This window comes from Anopheles maculipalpis, chromosome 2RL (assembly GCF_943734695.1).
Source record: "Anopheles maculipalpis chromosome 2RL, idAnoMacuDA_375_x, whole genome shotgun sequence".
Classification (NCBI taxonomy): Eukaryota; Metazoa; Arthropoda; class Insecta; order Diptera; family Culicidae; genus Anopheles; species Anopheles maculipalpis.
In genome coordinates this window covers 95947195-95964784 of record NC_064871.1, presented here as the reverse complement: position 1 = coordinate 95964784, position 17590 = coordinate 95947195, and the positions used below count along the sequence as shown (strand labels likewise).

General features: G+C 43.3%; 4 protein-coding genes across 5 annotated transcripts in view; 1 reads left to right on the top strand and 3 right to left on the bottom strand.

The window, feature by feature from the left end:
- The window catches only part of LOC126568447 (probable 6-phosphogluconolactonase), an 81296-nt gene that overhangs the window by 1254 nt on the left and 62452 nt on the right, over window positions 1-17590 (top strand). The window lies entirely within an intron of this gene.
- LOC126567999 (sodium-dependent nutrient amino acid transporter 1-like) overlaps window positions 1-17590 on the bottom strand; it is a 322406-nt gene that overhangs the window by 303385 nt on the left and 1431 nt on the right. Inside the window, exons 2-4 of the mRNA XM_050224394.1 lie at window positions 17130-17358; window positions 16048-17054; window positions 15694-15968 (exon numbers count right to left, since the gene is read on the bottom strand). Coding sequence (XP_050080351.1) covers window positions 15706-15968; window positions 16048-17054; window positions 17130-17358 — 1499 coding nt within the window. The 3' untranslated portion in view covers window positions 15694-15705. The remainder of the gene's footprint in view (window positions 1-15693; window positions 15969-16047; window positions 17055-17129; window positions 17359-17590) is intronic.
- On the bottom strand, window positions 53-3114 carry LOC126567978 (sodium-dependent nutrient amino acid transporter 1-like). Of its 2 annotated transcripts, none has more exons than XM_050224365.1 (7): window positions 2619-3114; window positions 2254-2494; window positions 1517-1632; window positions 819-1444; window positions 426-702; window positions 265-359; window positions 53-145 (listed from the first exon to the last, which is right to left on the bottom strand). In XM_050224365.1, the coding sequence occupies exons 1-7, from the start codon at window positions 3103-3105 to the stop codon at window positions 53-55; spliced, it is 1935 nt and encodes a 644-aa protein (XP_050080322.1). In that variant the 5' UTR covers window positions 3106-3114. The 2 variants fall into 2 exon arrangements, with proteins under 2 accessions (XP_050080322.1, XP_050080321.1); XM_050224364.1 differs by lacking the exon at window positions 2254-2494 and adding an exon at window positions 1815-2061.
- Window positions 4035-5207, bottom strand: LOC126568352 (uncharacterized). The gene is made up of 3 exons (XM_050224814.1): window positions 5036-5207; window positions 4553-4949; window positions 4035-4476 (listed from the first exon to the last, which is right to left on the bottom strand). The coding sequence occupies exons 1-3, from the start codon at window positions 5190-5192 to the stop codon at window positions 4035-4037; spliced, it is 996 nt and encodes a 331-aa protein (XP_050080771.1). The 5' UTR covers window positions 5193-5207.

The following is a 17590-nucleotide window of genomic DNA, read 5'->3' as shown; positions in this document are numbered from 1 at the left end:
ACAATACTGTGTATTTTAGCGATCATTTTTACGTTCATTCACTGCCCCCAAATTAGTCCTCGTTGATGAATTTTTTGTACTCGTAGTGTGTCGCGGGATCTAGCGGTCCCCAGGCAGCTGTAGGTTTGAAGGCGTCTTTAATTTTCTGCCAAACAAAAAATAAAATTAATAATCTCGTGTATACTTCTAAAGGTTTAGGGTTATAAGGAGCCGTCCTAACGGAATATTGAATAAAATGGTTTAGTCGTTTGAGAGTCAAAATACCTCGTTAAGCGATTTTCCACTCTGCTTGTAGACGGCATAAGCGGCCCAAATGGGAAGCTGCAGAAGTCCGAATGCGAAAATGCACCAACCGATGTCTGTGTTTAAAAAAAAGAATTAGTTAGTTTAATGTAGAAATTCAGACGAAATTGCATTTTTCGTACCGTATGCAATCGTCGGATACACGTACTGCTTGTACATAAGTGGTTCTAGCGTGACAAGGTTGTAGATGAGTATCACAAACATAAGCAGTGGTGTGATCCAGCGCCAGCAAAGCCTCCAGTAAAGATTGGGCCGATGTCCCAGCATAAACTCGGTGTCCTTACACAGCCGATCGACACCGTAAACCCATCCGATTGCAATCAGCTCAGCAATCGCGAGCACCAAAGCGATTGACGAAGCTCCATAGTAATCTACCAGCTTCAGGACGTACTGACCACCCTAGAGGAAAGAAGATTCAGAGTGAGATATTGCACTAAATTATAAAAACTTGTTAAATTGGTAAAGCCAGCCAAGGGACTGGAGCATAGCTTACTGGACTGGAGCTTATTACATACCGGTGTAACATAAATGCTTCCAAGCAGCACACCACAGACAGCGATAATCGTGGCCGCCTGCCAGTTGCGCACCCTCGGAAACTGATCCTTGATAACCGTCATAACGCACGACGTCATCGCCACATTGCTACCGATCCCCAGCACGAACAGCATCAGGAAGAACAGCACCGAAAACGCTTGCGGCAGTACCTCAAACTTTGCGATCGCTTCCGGATACGAAATGAACGCCAACCCGGCATCCGATTTGACAACGTTACCGACATCCGTCTTACCGGTAACGTGTGCCAAATGGCCCAAAATCCCAAAGATTGTACATCCGGCCAGCAGAGAGGTGAATGTGTCGATCGACGTAACGATCGTCGCATCCCGATACACATTGTGTCGGAATTTGTTGTACGACGAGTACATGATGATGTTACCGAAACAGATCGAAAGCGAGAAGAAACACTGCGTCACAGCGGCGTACCACACCTTGGGATCGTAAATTTTGTCCCACTGTGGTTTGAGGAAGTACACGATACCGTCTACTGCGCCGGGGAGTGTGCAGGCACGAATAAGAAGGACGGTCATGACGACGTACGGGAAGAGGGCTAGAAAGTAGGATGCTTTGCCGGAACTTTTCACACCTGGAAGAAACAGTGTGCGGTTTGGTTGGAATAATCATGTGGTTTTAGTAAATAATAGTAGCAGATAATTACCTTTGATCAGGGTCAGGAGCACTAGCGACCATGATAGGACCAGGAAGAGGGTAAGCCTTAGATCGGGTAGTCCAATTCCGTCGTCAATCCCATCTAGCTCTTTCAGCACAACCTTACTGCAAACAGATTAGAGGGTTGTGATCAAGCTTGTCTCGAGAATTAAGTCACAGTTAACACACAAACCCAAGTCGAAGTCATATTGTACGCTTACAGCTTATAACCTGTAGACGATAGACAAAACCCTTCACCAACACCACCGACAAAGACGATCAGACAGACACCTTCACGCTGAACTTACGTAAAGTACAACTCCGAACTACTGGCTACCGTGGAACCTGTGACGCTGACATTACCAGATGCTGGTTCCGATCGTATCGCTTTGGACTCCGCCGAATCAACACAGTTCGGTAGCCATTCCTGGCGACACCTAGCCCAAGGTAGCGGATTCATGAACGAGTCTATCATATACCGTGCAATTAGTGCCATGAGCGAAGAGTAATACGTTATTAGTGTAGTCACCGAGAACAGCTGCCCATAGCCAACACCTTGCAGTATCAGAGGAGGAGGAGAATCAGAAAGATATACAAGTAAGGGGTAAGTACTATTACTACTACAACTATTCAACGCATCCGGTAAGGTTAGTTGCACTTTAGTAAATCGTTGTATGTCGTTCACCCAATCGTAGTCGCACCGTGTGTCAAGTGTCTTCTTATCACCACAACAGTAGTACGACTTACGTAAAGTACAGTTCAGCTGAGGAAGTTCTGTTGGACAGTGCTGTGGTAGCGTTAAGATCGTTCGCGATCGTTGCATTCTGTGGGCCCGAAGGAATGCAGCTTCCTGCCCAGCTGTCTTCACACACGGCCCACGGCAGGATGCTTTGGAAGGAATCGAACAGATACCTCAGCGTGGTGGCCATCAGTGAGGCATAGTACGTGGTGACGATCGTAGTTGAGAGAATCTGTCCATAACCAACGCCTTCGTAGCGGAAGTTTATTTATTGGATAAGAATAGGATGTAGACATGACATTCTTGCTGCTGGAATTTTTGAACCGAGGAAGCGAGAGATCGATTTTCTCTTCCACCGAGAGCTAATACTTACCACGCATGATCGGTGCCATATCGTACACCTTAACACTGCCCCTGCTAGAGAACTGTCCAATGATCATTTCCATGTAGTAGACCGGTTTGCCGACCAGCAGCAGCACAATAATGTACGGTATCACGAATGCACCGCCACCATTCTCGAGTGCTACGAACGGAAATCGCCACACATTGCCGAGTCCAACGGACATGGCGATACAGGACATCAGGAACTCCACACCCTTACCCCACTGATCTCGTTCGGCAACACCATCGCCGGTCTGTACGGGAATTGCAGTTGCGGTTCCATTGCGAGCTGTATCTTCCGGCGGTGTGATCCTGTGAACGGTTTTACCTCCGGCCAGTTCGACATCGGTAAGCGCTACACCATGCTGGATACTGGAAACATTAACACCATTTGACGATGGTGGAGTGTTCCAGCGAAACTGTCCCGCTATAGAGGGACTATTGTCACCAATGAAGCCGTTATTATCTCGACCTTCCATTTTAAATGTGTGTGTCCGTTGGAGAATCTACAAAACCAAGAGAAAGAAAGATTGAAAGTAACTCAAAAGCCTGATGAAGAACTCAATTTCGCAAAGTCTACGATAAGAAACGGTTAATGGATACTTTATTGCTCTTTTAAAAAAGTTGTCGAATATCAGTGATACCCGCATGTGAGATCTTTCGAATTTTAATGGATATTTACCGTCAAGAATTGCAAGACACAAAAAAAAACATTATCATAGATCGGATTTAGCAGTCAAATGCTTTAAAAGCCATTCGAATGTTGTTACCGCGTAAGGATTTTTTTTTTCAATTCGCACACACCAACCGAACGGTGCTGTAATGTGTACGATTGGACAAGCGAAACAAGTTTTACTTTCCGCTTGACCGACCGGTACCTTCAACCCAGCGCCCAGCGAAGGCATCTGACGGCGGTGGTCCGGTTCGGTTAAGGATTTACGGTTAGCGAATTTCAATGTCAACGCAACGGACATCAGGGACGCATCAACGAGTTAAGCCCCCGGACAGCTTGTGTTGCCCGAGAACTCGGAACTGCAGATCATAGGTAAGCGAAGGTTAAGATCAAGGCATGTTTAAGGCGAGAAAGGATAGGTTATGTTTGCGAAGGTACACCAATTAGAGGCTTGCGTGTTCGGCCAGAGCGCTCGTCAAAACTCGTTTTTCTTTTTTGTATGGAATCTACATAACCGAATAGATACAGTTTATTTTGATAGGTTTACTTTCCCGGGGAGGTTTTGGAATGTGGACAGTCGTTATTTTGGGGTCTGTTTTTGGGCGTGAACTTTGTGAATTTCGGAATGTTTTTTGGGATGTGTTTAGATACACGAAGGTGGTTGGTTTAGTTTAATAGCCTATTAAGATTCTTTATCACAGTTCTCTTGCTTGAAGAGCTATCTAGACCGTACTACTAGACCACAATCTTCATACAGTGTCGGTGACTTTCTTGTGAAATATACTCCCCGGACACCACCCAAGCCTTTCCGGCAATCCCGAGGATGATCTGTGTAATGTTTGAACCCTGCTGTAGGATAACGCGATGGTTTTCCGCTTTGAGCGAGCGTCCCGGTGTCCACTTGACGATCGCACCGTCGCGTTGCAAGACGTACAAGAGATTGTCACGGAAGTCTAGTTTTAGACCGCACGGACGACCAAGTAGCCGTCCCAGGTAGGTAACGTTAGTTTTCATGATGATTTTCCGTACTCCATCTTCCGGGAAAGCGAGTTGCCGGATGTTTCGAACTGGAAGGGCGAACAACCGATCACTCACCGTATCCGCCACGTAGAGACGGTTGTTGTTGATCGTGACCTCTGAGAGTGATATCGGATGTAGTGATGTTAGGTCGTTCTTTCTGCGGAAAGGTTGCAAAAAAAAGTGATCAAAAATGCTATTTCAAGCGTGACGATGAAAAAATAAGATAAACTTACTGAAACTGAAGTTTCCCCACCGTACGCTTGAACAACGAGTACAGCAGTACGTGATCTTGATCTAAAAGAGTTATGAACGCACGTGTGTCTCCATCACTAGCCGTCACTGGGTCAACAACAATCGCATGAAACCGTTGCTGAACTGCTCCTCCAAATCGATGGTGTATCTCACCCGTACCGGGGCTAAGCAAACTACGAATGACCAACTTCGGTGGACAGTCTAGCTCGTCCCGATCTTCAGCACCACAAAGCACCCACAGACGGGCGAGTCGATCGATATCCGTACCGAGCACGCGTCTTAATCCACGGCACGATGATCGGTCATCCCATTCGTCCGACAACACTCGAGGCCACTGATTGCCCGTGTTTTCGGGCCAAGTTGCTTCGACCAGTGATACTATAGAAGAGATTGCAAGCCGACGACAAGGGCTAAAGTAACGCGTATTGTGTAACACATGGTCGCTAGGGAATGAGTCCACTCACCGTTGGATGATTCAAGCGTTAGGAACGCCCTCGAATGGTAGAGCGAAACGTGCCGCACGCGGAATCGATCGATCCCGATCGAACGCAGATCCCACGAGTGGCCGAAACGTGGCACGAGGGTACTTAACAGCAACGCGCAAAAGATGCGACACTTCATCGTGAACTGATTCCAGCCGGACAGTACCGGGGTACATGGTTATTGTCGTGTGCCGTACAGTCGGCATGTCATTCCCCATTGATGCATACCTTTCGCGAAACGGTTTCCGCTGACGTTGGCACACGCGGGGTCGCGTGGGCAATGTTTGAGCAAACTTGCAACAGTGGCAAGGTCGTCGAAAAACGACGAATGGAACCGTACTGGAAATGGGTTTTTAGGAATGTCGACAGTTTTGCAGTCGCCGGTGGACGTCACGGGTGGTTCAAAAAGTGTGTTAAGTAAGGTGTTTTGTGGAGTGAAGTTAGGCTTTATTTGGGAGACGACAGCAACTGTGACGAAATTGTGTTCTTCGAGGGATCTCTATTATAACTCTCTAGCCGTATAACTTCTGCAATGTCTTAGATGTCTACAGAATTTCCAAAGAATTCGAATTGTGAAACTAGGCAACTGCTTTGTAACAAATGGCATTGATGCTGGGAAAAAGTGTTTTCATGTGAAGTTCTGGCATGTATGGCTATTTTTAAAATAGTTTAAATATCGAAGAATTCAAAACAAAATAGTTTGAGATAAAAGTGTTTTGAATGTGAAGTACCGGATTGTGCAGCTTTTATCCTCCACTGCATTATTATTCGCCATCTGCTGTGAGAGGCGTTAGACAACACTCCATAAAACATTCAAAAGATAGCAGTGAATGGCGTGTCTGACCTTGGACAAGTCCAATGCTCCGAAAACCTTGCAGAGTAGGTTAGCTAGTCAGTAGGTTAGAAAAAAGGAAGTTAAGAATAAATTTGTTTTCAAGCAAGTTTCCAATTTCTTATATTGATCGAGGAAGCTTGGGTGAACGACCTTTTGTTGGGATCATTTTGACATTCGAAATGCAGTTAGCAATGGCGACTGTTTATCAAAAATTGCAACATCAAACAGCATTGGGATAATTGAGGATATACTTTTCAAGTTCTGTACAACTCAAAGCACAATACCCGCCATTATGGTGTGGCAGAAAATAATTTCTCCAGCGATAGCTCAACAAACAAATGCCCCTGATATATTATTAAACTGCAATCAAGGTATTATTAATTGTACTCAAATCGTCATTGACCCAGTGAAATAGTTACGATTGTAACAATAAGCATTATTAGAAGGGAAAAAATCTATCAAATCCTTCTCCAATAATGCTACCTCCATCACTCGATCATTCTCATTCTTAATGCTCTTTGTCGATCGGTGTGTACCAACTGCACACATCAATCACCGACAGAAACTATAACCGCACGCATATTACTAATGGCGCTGGAAAACACTTCCACGTTTCACGCAAATGGTCCTCTAATTTACATATGTAAAGTAACCGGTGCGTGCCTGGCGGAGCTGTGTGCTAGATCACACACAGTCCCGGTTTGTGTGCGTGCCTGAATGGCTTGAAACGGACGCAAATGCATTAAAATTACGCTCAGGCAACAAACGGTGCCTGCACGTAGCCGTTGCCGATCGTAAGGAGCGGTTTGTTAGAGTGGAAACAGTGTCTTGCTGATGATGACTATTGTCGTGTAGTAATTGTCAGTATGGTCTTGCATACTAAGCTGGAACTGCAACATATGTTCACGATCGACATTCGTTCTTCAAGTGCAAGACGATTCTCGGCGTAAGGTTCACGGTGATCCGATGCTGTACAACGCTTCTGTAACTTCCAGAACAGATTTGGTTAATCGCTTAGGTCGATACGACTTGATAGAGTACGAGTGTTCATTGCGACCTTGACTTCACAGCACGTGAGTTACACGGTTGCGTTTCATCGCACAGTGTTTAAGCATCGATCCGATGTGCAACGTGTGTGATCATCTCTATGTCCATATACTGGATATGGACAAAACTTCCTTTCGACTACTACCGATCAGCTGATTACTGGAGGTCAGCATGCGCTCAGTGAAGACTCACGACCGACATTCGCTCACCGGAGGGACAAGCGTGTTGCAGCAGGTGATGCTTTATGATCGCACCTCGAACTGACGATAAAGCTGGCGCAGTGTTGCTTCGGGGTCGGCACAACACGACAACCTATCCCCGGTAACACTTGGCACGATAAACGTCTTTGTTTTGCTTAAACCGTGCTGTCGCCCGAAACGTTAGTAGGGCTCGAATGATGGCTTTTAATGATTTTACAACGACATCTGTCTTATCTGAGCGAGGCAGTTCAGTTCGTTTGTACAGCGTGTACTGTAAAAAAGGCATAATGCGCGTTGTCGCTCTTCTATCCGTTGCAACTCGGCAGGTTCACCGTGGCACCTTGTTTTCGAGTAGATGGAGGGATAGATTCCGGGTGCTTTGGATGGCGAGGGCGAGTTTGGCGAGACATTGATCCACTTAGCTTGAAACCGGAACTTAAAGCTTCACACCCGTGTGCGCCACCTGATGAGTGATGCAGGCCCACATTCCAATGTAGGCGGCTATCGAGGAAGTCGAGTGAGTGTGTGTTTTTGTTCGATTTAAAGTTCACCAAACAAACTTTATTGGATTGTTTTGAAGGAGATTTTGTTTTGGTTGTTGGTTGTTTTTTTGCGGATAAGGTCTCCATTTCAGCCTTTGTTGATGTTTACTTTCCTAATATTGATTCTGGTGGTTTGGTTTAGTCGAAACGAACGAAAGATGCGATGGAAATGAGTAATGAATATGCACAAAGAAATTTTGTTTTCCAATGAGCGGGGAAAACCACAATTCCGTCTAGACGTGAGAAGATGAGAGGCACGTTGTTTTGCTTTCAGAATCAGAGGTGCAGTTCAATTTCTTCTCGAGGGTTTTGTTCCATTAAAACACCCCAAAGGTTGCTAATAGAAACTTTATTTAAACAAGCAAGAGATAAAATAAATGGTTGGGATTTTGAGGGATAAATTATATGGGATGTACTTCAAACCCTTCAGAGCTTGCAAGATAAAAGCTTATTATCTTAAAGACTCTTATAAGAATACTTCAAATGTGTCTTATCTTCCGACAGAGGTGTTAGTAATTTATTGTCAAGAATTGCAATATTCAAGACCTCTTCATGTTATGATTGCTCTGGTTTGTTTTGTTCTTAATTACCAACAAAACCTTAAGTCATCTTAAGACATAAATTAGGTACTGATTGTCTTGAAGTGCTCATTAGGGTCACTCTTGATGGGAAAAAGAGATACAGAGCTATCAGAATCAGAACAGCAGCTATGTTCACCTTGACTCACAGCCTTGACTTACAGTCAGTAAAATGGTCTGCTTGGAAATTACTTTCCATTTATCCGAGGTTTGAGTCAAACCCACTCCGAGCATTATCCTCCGCTCATCAGTTATGTAAATGATGCTTACCAACTAGCTATCAAAGTATGGAGAAGCACTGCCTTCCTTGTAATCCGATTCTTCTCCACTGCGCCCTATTCGGGCTAGAAATCAAGATACCGCGTGCTGTAACACTCACACTGTAGGAGTCATTTCGTTTGATTTCTCGGCTTGGCCTTTTTTTTTTGTTGTAATCAGTATCCAAGTGATCACCACCAATGCTCCATCGGTGCTAAAAGGTGATTTTTGGTGAAGGAAAAACAGTTTTCTTGCCTCATCTGATCACAATCGAGCGACTAAATCATTTCCATCCAGCACCGGGACGGAAAGTGTGAACGATGGGTGTTTGTTGTTTGCATAATTCTTCCCCCACTCGCAAACAATGTTGGTCGATCGAGCCGAGCGCATCATACCTTGCAATCGATTATGTTACCAAACCGCGTCCCGGGCACGAAAATGGTGCCGTTTTGTTGAATGTGTGGTTCGCGTACCCGTACCGTGGCCCAACGGATGGAAAATTTTAGTTTGATGATGGTGGCAGTGGGTAAAAATAACTCATAATCACCTACCGCCGGCAAGGCCATCGGCACAATTAGGTGATCCGTGGCTCAGCTTGGAACGGAAAAAGGGATGTAGATGCTCGGTGGTACACACATGTGTGTGCATATCTGTGCGAAATAGATGTGGCAGATGGATTAGCGGTGTGCCCATTGAAGGTTTACGATCACTCGTAAAGCTTGTGATGACGATCGTGCAGATTGGTGGCGTTTTCTGCGTTGGGTTTGGTGCAGCATAAGGTCTTTCGAGTCACTGTATGCATTCGGCGCTCAAATCAATTAAATTAACGCCCGGTTGGTGATAAATTAATGCTGCTGGTTGGGACACAATCGCAACGATGATAGGGAAATGATGAAAGTTTCTTTTTGTTTACGAGCTTGAGTGATGAAATAGTAAATTTTAAATTTTTGAATGGAGAGTAAACATCTTTCTCTTTCGTTAGTTGGTTATGGATTGATCGGCTGCATGTTTTCGAACCAACGTCTTTGAACATTTTTCCTAGACTTAGTACTCAAGTGTTAAACAAACATAAATCTTCCCAATTTGCATTAGTAAAATTAAAAAAAAAATATCAGAAACAGCTTAGGACAAAATAAAAATATGTTATATTTTGATACAATTTCCAAGCATGACTTCGATGAAGAAAAATTTAAAATACTACAGAAAACATTGAACAAATTAAAAAATCTAACAATTGTACAATAAACCGATAAATAACGGATGTCAGAGCCAGAGAGTAAGAGTAGCCAATTCAAAAGAGATCAACATTTATTGATTACCAGAAACATGACTCTATCGCTTGAACGCTCAAGTATGTCATCTTCAATCAATGTACTTCCGACTTTTGCATCGTAACATGTCTCTGAAGACGAATCACGTCTCTCTATCACGAATTATGCCACAGATGCCACAACCCTTACTGAACAAAAAAGGCTAAAATTCGCATGAATCCTGTGGTTTCTTATTGTCGTGAGGTTTATTACTCGGAAGGTTTGTGAATGCACAAAAAAAAAACATAAAAATGTAGTAAACGGTGATGCTGCTGAGTACCTGAAGATAACGGTCTCTCTTGCTTCATTAGCATCAGCTCAGCAGCGCCGCTTGTCGTAAAGATTTCGTGGAATAATAATGCATGCGCACGAAACCTCGTGTCATGCCAGGCAAATAGTGAATTTATGAGCGAATGGGTGTTTGGATAAAAGCAACATCTAAGCTGCGGTTTCCTTTTTTTCAGCTTAAAAATAGAGGACGATAAAAATGGTTGCGAATTTGATGCGAAAGCATTCGGCAGCCGTTAAAGCGTCCTTAAACTGTGTCGCTTCCGGATCACTTTAAACGATACTCCTTTCGAAACATAAAACACACTCAAGCTGCGTGTTAGATGTAGTTAGATGTACGATCTGTTTGCTTCATTCTCGTTGCGATTCGTTCTTTTCATCAGCCATCCACAAGTATCAGTAGGAAGTCCGTGTTCTGAATCCCGATCGTTCAGCCAAGGCACGAAATGGCGCTCGTTTGTTGAATTGCTAAGCGGCGATCATGCCGGTGGTTCTCGCAAGCTTTAGTCTTGATTTTGTTTCAATCCTCAATTTAATGATTCAAGGAAAACTAGTGCATGCCTTGCTGGGAGAATGTGATCACACAGGGGACACAGGAGTTGGCTGCGCTAGAACGTGTGTAGTTTGTTCTGACTGGGGCCAGTTCTCGCACACAGCAAGCTCGCGTGTCTTGCACCCTTTCGTTTCGCCAAAGACGACATACGGTGAGGTCCACACTAAGCTGTACTTCTAGCAGGTGGCGAACACTGTGTGTACTACTTCCTGTATGGTGGTGGCTCTTAAACAGTGGAACAGCGAGCCTTACAGGAAACAGGTTCAACAACAAAGAACTCCTTTTACCGAGTGATTGAACAGAATTGGATCGAAGTAACGCGTAGTGTCAGATCGGTTATTGACTTTGGAATTTGGGTTGTGATAAGATCTGCAAAACAAATACATGGTCCTACGCAGTTTCTATCAGTTACATTTCAAATTAATCTTCCCGATTAACTCTACGCTAAGTGACGATTTTTTTACCGACGGCTAATAATAACAGTGTCTCCCAAAAAACTCCATCAAACGCTTGCATGCTTATTACGGTAAAGGTAAAGCTCTACATGAACTTGAAATGTGTAGCGGAATAGTAGTACTTTAATCGAATGCAACGTCATCATCGCGTAACATTGAACTCAATTTCTCCAAACCTCCCCCACCGTGTACGTTCGTCAGTTGACGGCCAATCAAACTGTAGGCCACTTTAGAGAGAAAAAAAATCATTTCGGACCTTGCCTAATGACGCTTACCGCTGTGGAGAACCGGTACACATTGGGCGGATAACATGAAAACAAAAATCGGAGAAGATTAATAACTTTTGCCTGCGATACTCTTGTGATCGATTTAAAACTAATACATCTTACCGATCGTTACATGTTTAAAATAGAATTTGCGCAAATCTTACGTTCGCTTACAGTGATTCAAATAAAAAAAAAAGCATTCTTACTTACCCTTAACACGTTGGCTGCATCTGTTTGTGCCAAGATACGGGCAAAATTTGGATGTGTTCCTTTGGGAGATAGAGGACAGCACGATACAAACGCCTGGCAGTGACCAGTCAACGATGACTAGCGAATTTACCGGGACAATAATGTTTTTCGCAATCCTGTCTGGTGTCCAAGATTTGCAAATTAAACTCCGGCTTGTGATTGTTTTTTTGCTCTCCTGTTTTCGTATTTTACTACTACTTAACTTGCTGTCTTCACTTAAAGCACAACGGTTGAAGGCTGCTGACGAGGCTGCGAGGATGGATCCACAATGCAGAGGAAGAAAAAAATATACAAATCCGTCACTTAATGCCTTTACCCTGCAATTATCCTCAAAAGGTTGACCTGTTTACAGTTTGCTGTTTTGGGCAGCACAATGCACACATTAGCTTAGCCACTGTTGATTTACAAACCACTCTTCTAGGCAAAGCGTGTTGAAATCTTTCATTCTCTTCGCACCGCTACAAAATCAATCTGTTTAGCCTTGTTAAGAATTAAACAAAACTTCAACCCTAAACACACGTAACACATTCACAAAAAAAAAACATACACACACACACACCACAAAAAGCTCACTAAAATCTTTACACCAAACTTCAATTCACTAAGCCGAAAAAGCAAAAAAGAAAAATCATTCAAATTCACTCAACGCAACGATCCGCTTAAAATTCGATATGGCTAAAAGGCTGTATTAGGCTGGAAGCTTTGCTCTCGGTGAAGCAATACCACCATCGGAAGGTAATTGAACCTTTCAGTACGAATAAACGTCTTTTATTTTTTGGACTAACATTACACGGTCGAATGGGCGAAGTAGTGCCCGCAAGAGTGCGGACAAAAACTAAAACTTTCCGAAAGGACTCAAGCTGGTGCAAACCGAACACGACGGCTGCTGGATAGAAACTGAAAGTCAGCTTTAGCGCGCGAATCGTTTTAAATGGGGTGGTCTGTGCTTACAAGGGGAGGCATCATCCGCTTAGACGGTATAGCGCGCGTCATGTCGGCCCTGCGAACGTTGCGGCAGGAGAAACTTCATTGTTGTCGAAAGGATAATGATCTATTTAGGGATAGTCAAATTATTTCCGTTTGTGACGTTTGTTGAGAGCATTGCAATTTTTTTTAATTTTCAGGTGTGGAAAATTCGTGCAGGAAAACCTAATGAAGTTATTCTGTATGGCAGTGAAGCGATATACTTGTAGCGCACTGTATTAAAGCTTTCATAAAAGCTTCAGCAAAAGCTCTAGCTTGCATGCTATGCTTGGGAACAAAACATGCGTTGCACCTGCAGGCTAACGGATTTATTTTCCATTCAAAATTTTCACGATGAAATGTGTTGATCATTGTTTTCTGATTTCATGTAAATTAGATAAAATATTTAAAAAATATATAAAAAATTCTTGTTTGATTGAATAGTGCAAATTAGATGAAAAAAAAATAACTCAATGACATTTTTGTTTATTGGAACAACTTATCAAACGTCCATGTTTTCTCTCACAATAAGAAACTATAAAATCATTTCTTTAATCCTTGCCTTTTTTGTATCACTCTCGTAACAATTTTTTTATCATTAAATGGTGTATTTTGAAATACAAAAAAGTAATGAAAGTTAAATACAAAGTAACAAAGCAAATAACAACAAGATGATAAAAATACCACTTTGTTCTTTAATGTTCTTTATTTTTGTCTGGTTGATAAATTGACACGTGGGGCAAATCCCTCCAACCTTCCAATTTAAGCACCTAATTAGGAGATTTAATACAAATACAAAGTAGCATTGCAGTGCATCATCGAACTCAACAGGAAAATGAATTAATCCAGCAACATGACTGAAAAGTTCACAAATTCGCACATTTTTTTTGGTTATGAAAAATCACTAAACAAATTCATTACAATTTTTCCTGCTATTTATAAAAGTCTTTTGTACTGTTTTGACTCCAAATCTTAATGTAACTACCATCTCAACAAACGGTAATCCATCCACCAATAGACTCCAATAGACTCTCATCTCATTTATTCCATGCATTGTTCCAACATCTTATCCATCGGAAAACAGACACAAAATCACGTTCATCAGACAAATCACACTCAGATCCGTCGTCCGTCGGTTGTTTAGAGCATGTTGTAAAACATTAAGAAACCAAACTAGAATCAGCACACTCTTCGCACACACGTTTGACATGCGCACGTACCGGGACGGAAAACCAACCCCCAAACCGTATGTCCAATTTGTACTTACCCGCCTCGGTAGACAGTTAGGAGATTTACAGCAACCTTCTCACTCAACAGATTCGACACTGTCAATGTCACGGGGAGCCAGCAACGGCGAGCCACTACACCGAGACGGGAACATATGCGCGTGTGTGGCATGGGCCTACATCAAATTACGCTCAAATTACACCCGCGGGCATAAACAAAAAGCCAGTCAACGCATCACACCAAATGGTTATTCCGGACGGACAGATGTGTGTGCTACCGTTTGGTTTTTTATATGAAGTTACGATAACGTGAAGTCATTTCGCGATGCAATTGTGAGGCTGGCTAAATGGTTTGGCTGGAGGAAAGGGAAGCAACCACAGAAGGTCGGTTAAGGGAAATCACGAGTTAATGCGGAACTATTGTCCGAATGGCATGGAATCAGTTTTCGGTTGCAAAGAATATTATTTTGGATAGTGCAACAATAGAAAACAAAATATGAAAATAAGCAAAAACTTGTTTATCGTACATAAAAATAGAACAAACTTTAAATGGACTTGTTTTCCTTTTCAAGGTGAAAATTAACTGTTTTGTTGTTGATATTGTGTTAAATACGTCTTACTTCATACTTAATTTATTCTTTTAAAATTTCTTTACGAGTTAAAAACGTAATTAATCAGTTTTCTTGAAGTCTATGTCATTCTATTTTATACTGCTTTGCTGTTTAATTTTTATGATCAGGTTTAAATTGAATTTCTAGTTGCTTTTTCTAAGTATTTATTAAAAATTGTTCAACATTTTATTTATTCCGTTAGTTTGAAAGTAGTTCTTCAAATTTTTAACTGCTTTATGAGTGGTTTATATCGTTTTGTGATGTTTTTAGTAGTTCTGTTTGGTTTGATTTATTTTATCAGATTTTTTTTCGAAAAACTTTTACGAATTCGTGGACATTTTTCTTTCCTATTTCTTGATGTAATGTAGATCCATTAAACCTGTTTTTTCAAATCGTTGTACAGTTACAACCATACGCTACTGATTACCTTGAAATTCCACCGTGCAGTTCATTCGCAAAACATGAATGATAATTACCTAACAAACTCGGCAGCGGCTATCAAAACAATTAACATCTACGTGCAGCATTGATGAACTGTGTGCGCTGAACAACATTCAACCTTGATGAACCTTTGTTGCCTCTCCATCCCTTCATAGTTCATTAGGGAATCCGCTCAAGGCACTTTTCTCCTTGTAGATTTGGAGCATAATGCAAATACTCGTTTAGAGATACGGCGAGGACCATAAAACACTAAACGTTGATGATTAGATACTAATTATAATTTATTTCCATCTGTCTTAAACCTTACAACTAAAGAGCAGCAACGGTTTTTGTATCGTCTCTACTTTGTCCAGTGGCACAATAAAAAGTCATTAATATAACAAACTATCACAACTACCAAAACTCCGCGGGAACTTTTCCTTTCAACGCTCTCGCTTCTGTCCCTTCTGCTTTCCATCCCGTCGGTGATCTCCCAAGTTTAAGAGCATCTTGGTGCTCTCCAACGTGTATCGCGTTCATTGACGTGGCCCCAAGATACATTTAATTACCGGCTGGGTATGATAATGGTGAGAACAATAGTAGAACGTTAACGTCATTTCAACTGCTGGATGCTTGAATTAGAAGGTTCAGGCGGCGAACGGAACTGAGCTTTTAGAATTGGAATCTCTCTTCTGCAGCCAATCTGTGTGGGTCGGTGGGGGGGGGGGGGGGGGAGTGAATCGTCAGATCAGCTGTTGGAATGGAAGAGATACTAACACAGGTTCCTAGTAATACTGACGCTACTGGAGTCACACGCTTTCGTGCTGGTAAGAGAGTACGCTCTAATCGCCTTAAACAGACACGCGATAGGTTTTGTCATTTTTGTGCAGTACTCGCCGTAACCTGGTCCAGCGTGAGTCTAGTGGTTGGTAGTTGCTACAGAACTCTAGATATTTTTTGCGAACTTCCAAACTTTCTGGACCCCAATCGGAGAGCGGTTTACTGGCGGCAACGATGCGTTTCTTGAGGGTGGATTCGTTGCGTTTGCGGATGGCAAACCAGGCCCACACAGGTATGGGTACCAGTGCTCCAACGTAGATACACCAGCCAAGCACTATAGAGAAGGAATTAAGTAGATGATGATCAGAATTATGTGGGAGGGTTAATGAAGATGCTAGGATCACGATACTCACCATGATATACATCGTCAATACCCTGCGGACGTTGGCTTTTTACCAGTCCAATAACTAGTACCACGATAAGCATTACTGGCGTCAGTAGCTTCCAGCAAAATCGCCACAGGAATCCGGTCCGTCGGTTCAGCATGAACTGAATATCTCGGGAGAGGTTGCGAATTCCATACAGCCAGCAGAATGCAAACAGTTCGAAGATGGCAGATGTGAGCGTCACAAACTGCACGCCATAGTAGTCAAAGTAGTCCAGCATCTTCGATCCGGACGGTGTGACGAAGAGAAGCCCTAGCCCAAACCCTAGCACTCCGATTACGACGACCGTTTTCCAGGACTTTAACCGGGGTGAGCTGTCTTGCAGAGCGGTCATAACGCTGTTGATAAGCCCCGTACAGCTTCCAACACCGAGTGTTAGCAGCATGAAGAAGAATAGTAGAGCGAACAGGTTGGGAACGTGCTCAAACTTTGCCAACGCATCCGGATAGGTAATAAACGTCAATCCACTGCCCGGTTTCACCACCTTGGTGTAGTCCGTTTCGTTTGTCAAATGTCCCAAATGTCCAATAATTGAAAACACCAGCGCACCGGACAGCAGGGACGTGAACGTATCTAACCACGAAATGATCATCGCATCCCGGTAAATGTTGTTGCTGAAGTTGTTGTATGAGGAAAATGCAATCACACCGCCGAAGCAGATCGACAGCGAAAAGAAGCACTGCGAGACCGCTTCCTTCCAGACGTCCGCATTCAACAGCTGATCCCAGTCGGGCGTGATGAAGTACTTTAAACCCTCGCCGGCACCGTCAAGCGTGAAGGCATAAATAGCGAACGAGATGAGCACGACGTACGGGAAGAGGGCCAGAAAGTAGGCAACCTTGCCCGAACCCCGGATGCCCTTCACCATCATGATCGTCATCGCGACCCAGATGAACAGTAGACAGAGCGTTAGCTTCCAGTCGGGCACACCGAACTCACCCTCGACGAGCAGTCCTTCACCGGTGACTGAATGTCTGGAAGGGCACAACGAGAAAACATAACAGTAAGGAACAATCGCACGATCGTATACGCCCAACACCTCAACTTACGTGTAGTACAGCTCGGCGGATGTTTTTATCGGCAGCGAGTTGTTGAATGCCGGCGTTGGGCCAGTGTTGGAGGAGTTGACACAGTTGATGCCGGCCCAACCGACATTACAACTTGCCCACGGCAACGGGCTTTCGAAGGAGGCGACGAAGAAACGGATTGCGGTTGCGATCGTTGCCGCGTAGTACACGATCACCACGCAAATCGAAACCATCTGTGCGATACCGATACCTGCGAGGTGGAAAGCGGGGTTGGCAGAGGAGAGGTTGATAAGAGGGTAAATATTTGTGACTGGAAGAATGTGTCAGAAGTGTCGTGAATGGCGTTACACATTAAATGGTCCATAAAATGGGGATTTTTCTGTACATTCCATCGTGACAAACGAACTCATTATTCGTTGGAATTTTTTAAGTTTTCTCATAAATATTATTTTAAGTGATTCTAACGATGTGCGAAGAATGCA